Source organism: Octopus bimaculoides, chromosome 4 (assembly GCF_001194135.2).
Source record: "Octopus bimaculoides isolate UCB-OBI-ISO-001 chromosome 4, ASM119413v2, whole genome shotgun sequence".
NCBI lineage: Eukaryota > Metazoa > Mollusca > Cephalopoda > Octopoda > Octopodidae > Octopus > Octopus bimaculoides.
Genome location: NC_068984.1, coordinates 121075395 through 121081027, shown reverse-complemented (window position 1 = coordinate 121081027; position 5633 = coordinate 121075395). Strand labels below are relative to the sequence as shown.

Sequence of the window (5633 nt, the reverse complement as noted above, 5' to 3'; positions counted from 1 at the left end):
TATATATATATGTGTGTGTGTGTGTGTGTATGTTTACATGTATGCATATATATGTGCGTGTATACACACACACACACACACATAAGTAACAAGTAACGTACTTATTTTCTCGACTCGAAAGGATGAAAAGCAAAGTCGACTTCGGTGGAATTTGAACTCAGAATGGAAAGACGTACGAAATACCGCTAAGCATTTTGTCCACCATGTTAGCGATTCTACTAGCTCACCGCGTTTGGGAACCTTAATATTACGTAGACAGTGAGCAAAGAATGGCTTTGAATGAAGTAAATACGAAGTTATATATACAAACATGCAAGTAAAATCTTACCTATTGGCAAACAGTTAAAACATTCTGTAAAAGTTTTCCATAATTTTATATTATATCTCCGCTTGCATTCGTCGTAAAAACCATAAATTCTATAAATGAATGAAAAAATTATTTGTACAAATATATGCGCGTATGTGTACATATATATCCATATACATAATTATCTGTTTCTAAGTAATTATTTAAACGTTGGGTATGTACGAAGTAGTTAGCCGGTGAAGCACGTTCACTGCCTATGGTTACCTGGCGTCATCGACGGTTTTTATTTTAGAATTGTCGCTGTATCTTTATTACATTATTTAAATGTGGAAAACTAACACATACAACCACACACACACTCTGTCTCTCTGTCTCTCTCTCTCGTACACACACACACACACACACACACACGCACACACACACGATTAAGCAATAATGATGGTGGGCTGGCAAAATCGCAAATCGCCGGATATGCCTGAATTATTTTAGTTTCGGACCCTCACGTTTAAATCTCGCCCCATATACTTTGCCTTTGATCCTTCTTGGACTTTATAAAATATCTAACAGTCAGATATTATGTTGATACTTTGATATGAATGGCATTATAATGGAAAATCAATCATATGGTAAGGAAGGCGTAAATGCTAGGTCAACTATCTCTCATCAACTGGGTAACTCTAGTGTTAAGTGATACAGAACATCGAATAAGTGTGTTTACGAATTATTATCATCATTCACACTGAATTTGTTGAAATTGAAATTCCAAACCTGAAACTTATTTTTCTTTTCAACGATCATAGTTAACGTAATTTCTAAATTTGGTTATCAGATTTAAGGGAGGTATATAATCGATTACATCGATCCCAGTACTTGACTGTTACTTATTTTATCAACCTCAAAAGGGTAGAAGGTAAAGTTGACTACAGTGGAATTTGAACTCAAAACGGAGGAAATGCCACTAAGTATTTTGTCCAACGTGCTAACGATTCTGCCAGTGTGCTCCGTTAATCATAATTAAAATAATGATTTTAAATTTTGGCACAAGGCCAGTAACTTCGAGGGAGGGGATAAGTCGATTACAGCGACCTGAGTATTCTTATTTTCTCGACCTCAAAATGATAAAAAGTAAAGATGGCCTTGGTGGAATTTGAACTCAGATTGTGAATATGGATGAAATACTGTTAAACACTTTTCCCGGATTGTTAACGAGTCGGCCACTTTCCCGCCTTAGCCAGAGTTAAAATAATGACATATAAAACTATACCTGTTGATTGAAGCACATTCATGATTCCCTCGTAGAAGAAAGAAATTCTGTGGGTATTTCACTTTATAGGCTAGTACGAGACAAATGGTCTCTAGTGAATGACACCCTCTGAAAGAGAATAAATAAGCTCTATAGATAAAAAGAAACACAGTGAAAGTTTTAGCAACGAAACGTATTTATACCAAATATCAATAGCAATGGAACTTAACATGAGCAATATGACGATGTTGGATTATTATAAGACTGTGGTGTCGAAACAACGAATCGAAAAATCTGGAACTGTGAGCCAAGTAGTCGCTGGAACTGGGCTGTATCTCACGCCATGACACTTCAGACTCATTAATTTAGCTCAAGCCGTTACTATATATAATAGGTAAATATATGTCCACTAGAAAAACAGTAAATGCTGTATATATAACGAAAGGGTCATGAACTCGAACCTGGTTTTGACAGATGCATTTTTTCACTGACATTCTGTTTCTAACTATTCGATCAATACCACGCCAAAGAAGACCACTTATGAATCATATGCCTGAAGCAACATCAATATTTTTAATATTTGAATAGAGAGGTTAATGACATCAAACAAAGGATTCGATTACTAGGATTAGAGATGTATGTCATTCTCTTATTTTTTATTTCGTAAAATAGCTACAATAATTTTAATAGATAGTTCATATATTTATCATATCTAGAAAATGCTTTAGCAACATAAAAATTAGAGTCCGCTTAAATTTTATTTATTTTTGCTTTTAAAAATAAATTCCACTCTTGCTGGATACAAGTTTAAACTAAAACATTTTTACAACGTAAGCCATCACTATGTTAATAAGTATAACTTTTATGGTAGGAATTTTTCTCGCAAAAGAGAGCTGGTGTCGAATACGATAGGATGTTGAAAAAACAACCAAGGAATCAATTGTTCCGATCTTATCACTGATACATTAGTGATTCCATTGCTATTTAACTTATCAATGCTTCACTCAACTTAACTCTTAACGGAAGATTTGCATAAATTTACTAGTTCTTTAACTTCTAGTGCTTACAGGCGTACAGACTATGCTCAATTCCTTCCATGTCAATATGAAGCAAATACAAACACAAGGTTAGTAGATCCAAAAGGTCTGTGAAAGTTTAGACCGCAAAAGTTATTCATATCAAGGGACAAGACTGCGAAGGATAATTAACGAAACGTAAAGTTTTATTCTCTTTCTCACAACAAAACAATGAATTTTGCTATTGTACTTTTTAAGTTTACTTAATACCGATACAAACCAGTACTAGTTTCTTCAGATGTAACTGTTTACTTTGTCGACAGCTTAGTTCATCTATATAATTTATTTTCTTGTAAACATTTGCAATTGTGTTTTAGTTCAATTATTATCATTTTCCTTTTTCAGTTTTTGGTTTTTGACATGAGAAAATGTTCCAAGCATTGCATAAATTCGATTTTACTACTGTTGCCTTTTCATTGCCAGTCCTTGTTGCGTTGTAGTGGCATGTGTGTCTCAATGACTCTGAGAGCTATGCTAGCTGAGCACGAGCTACTGGTAGAGTTTATCATATTGGACAGGTCGAAAGACAGAGATCAGACTAATATGGACCACCTACTCTCGGAGATAAAAATGGGATCGCATAGGGCCAACACCATCATCCAGAAAAAAAAAACACAGTTACAGAAGCATCGTAAACAATTCAAGACCAACGAAACCTGATACAAGAAAGCCATACGTAGGGGAACTCTCAAAAATAGCTGGAGGTGAGTTACTGAGGCAGAACTGAAAAAGCACAAATCCAGATGGAAAGAAGCAGGAAAAAGAGCCAAGAATCGAGAACAGCGGATAGAGATGTCGTCGATGGCCTATTCTTCAACGAGAGTGAAGTGCTTAAGTATGTAAGTATCGTTACTTTTAAATCAGTGTAAGATTTACAGATAATTTTTTTACGTCAAAATCACAGTATCGTTTTTCTTGAGGTGATTAAATTTTCAACACGAATAACTTCACATGCGAATACTCTCTATTTTGGTGCATTTATCATAGTCCTCGGATATTATATTTCTTAAATGATGTGCCTTTGATAAAACATGTAATTCATGCACATTTCTCAGCAATATTCAAGCTTACCTGGAGAAATCAAAGTTTGGTGTTTATATCTAAAATACGAGTTGGTGAAGTAATAGAAGGTGAAAATAATGTAATTCAAAATCAAATCTAACAAAATGTATAAAAGATATTAACTACTAACCGATCGACGTAATCCCCGAGGAAGATATAGTTTGCTTTAGGAGGGTAGCCACAGTTATCGAAATGCCGTAGAAGGTCTTCATACTGTCCGTGAATATCTCCAATAACATTGACTGGAGCACCAAGTTCTAGTAACATAGGTTGCTCCAAGAAAATAGCTCTTGAAGCCATGCATAGTTGTCGGATTTGGTGCTCTGGTAGCTGAACCTAGAAAGAGAAATACAATAATTAATGCTGACTCTTACCTATCATCGTTATCGTTACTGTTATCGTGCTGTTGCAAAATGAAGATGACACTGGACGAATTTAATGAGACGGATGAAAAGAGGAATAAAGAAAGGGTTAGTGATGTTAGTTAATTACAGGCAAGCTTTAAAGCAGTGGTTCTCAACCGGTGTCCATATGGCCCCTGAAGGTTTATATAAGATTTTTGGGGTCCACGCAACAAAATAATAAACTGTGTATCCGCAATTGTATTTTAATGGCCCCTGTTTTCAAACATCTTACAGACAAAATAGGAATTTTGAAATAAGTTTCTATAAAACTAGTTGTTAAACATCGAATGCAAATGGGGGACCACCAGAAAAGAATAGTAGTCAGAGGGGTTCATAGATAAAAAATGGCCGCGAACCCCTGCTTTAAAGTATTCACTAAGATATTTTGTTGCTCCAAATTGTTAATTCAAGCACCAATGGTTGAAAATTCAGAAAATTTCCAATGACATGACGTTTATTGATTCCAATTTAGAAATGTCAAAAGTCCCTAAACGCTTCAAACATATCTCTTGGCTGTTAAATATTTTACACAGATATTTAATACATATTCTATTATATGTGTTTGTATGAACATTTGCTTATCATATTCCTATGGTGTTTGTATCTATGAATGTGTGTGTATTACAGCCAAAAGAACCAGATGATTATCGGTGAAGAAAGACTGATAGTTGCAGAATTTGCAAAACTAACTCACAAGTAAGCTGTAAAACTAGAGCTATAGTATATTGCAAGAAACGTCTGAAAGAAAAATGTCAGGACATCGCAGCAACCTATGAAAGGGGACAAGATTAGGAAATATTAGTATAAGTAAAGAAAAGAGACCAACTTCTATACTTTACACATGTACAATAAATAAACATATCGCATCGATAAACAATACTGAAATAAAATCCAGTTCGCAGACCCACGCAATTCGATGTTGTGACGGGTTACCCACGCAGGTCAAATGGAAAAAACAAGACTCTCTTCTCTCAACAGAAAGAATGACAGGGATAACAATATCCCTATCACCACACGTGTATTTGAGAGAGAGAGAGAGATGGGAGGGAGAGAGAGAGAAAAAGCGAGAGAAAGGAAGAAAAAGAAAAAGAGAGAAGAAGAAGAAGAAGAAGAAGAGAGAGAGGGTGTGGACAGAAAAAAACTGGTGGGAATATGTGCGTACAAGTAGGCAGATAGATATCTATTGACCGCACATCGAAAGTAATAAAATATAATCCCAAAACTGCGCACACGTGTGTATTTGTGTGTTGCTGGTGACAAAAGAGAAAGTCTGAAGCTTTCCGACAAAGTCTCTCGCAATAGTTGTTCTGCGCCGAGTTAGATACAATTCTTTGTCACCCTCACCGTCAGAAATGCATCCAACAAGTGTTTGGCCCGTTGGAGACTTGTAACTTACGATGCTATTGCCAATCAGTAGTAGTATCAAATATAATCATTGCATATCTATCTATCTATCTACCTATCTATCTATCTATCTATCTATCTATCTATCTATCTATCTACCCCAAACGTTTTGCGATGTTTTTTTTTTTTTTTTTTTT

General features: G+C 35.3%; 1 protein-coding gene across 1 annotated transcript in view; it reads right to left on the bottom strand.

Moving 5' to 3' along the window:
* The window catches only part of LOC106868130 (uncharacterized), a 46442-nt gene that overhangs the window by 19662 nt on the left and 21147 nt on the right, over window positions 1–5633 (bottom strand). Inside the window, exons 2-4 of the mRNA XM_014913261.2 lie at window positions 3819–4024; window positions 1572–1679; window positions 329–417 (exon numbers count right to left, since the gene is read on the bottom strand). Of these exons, the coding sequence (XP_014768747.1) occupies window positions 329–417; window positions 1572–1679; window positions 3819–4024 (403 nt within the window). The remainder of the gene's footprint in view (window positions 1–328; window positions 418–1571; window positions 1680–3818; window positions 4025–5633) is intronic.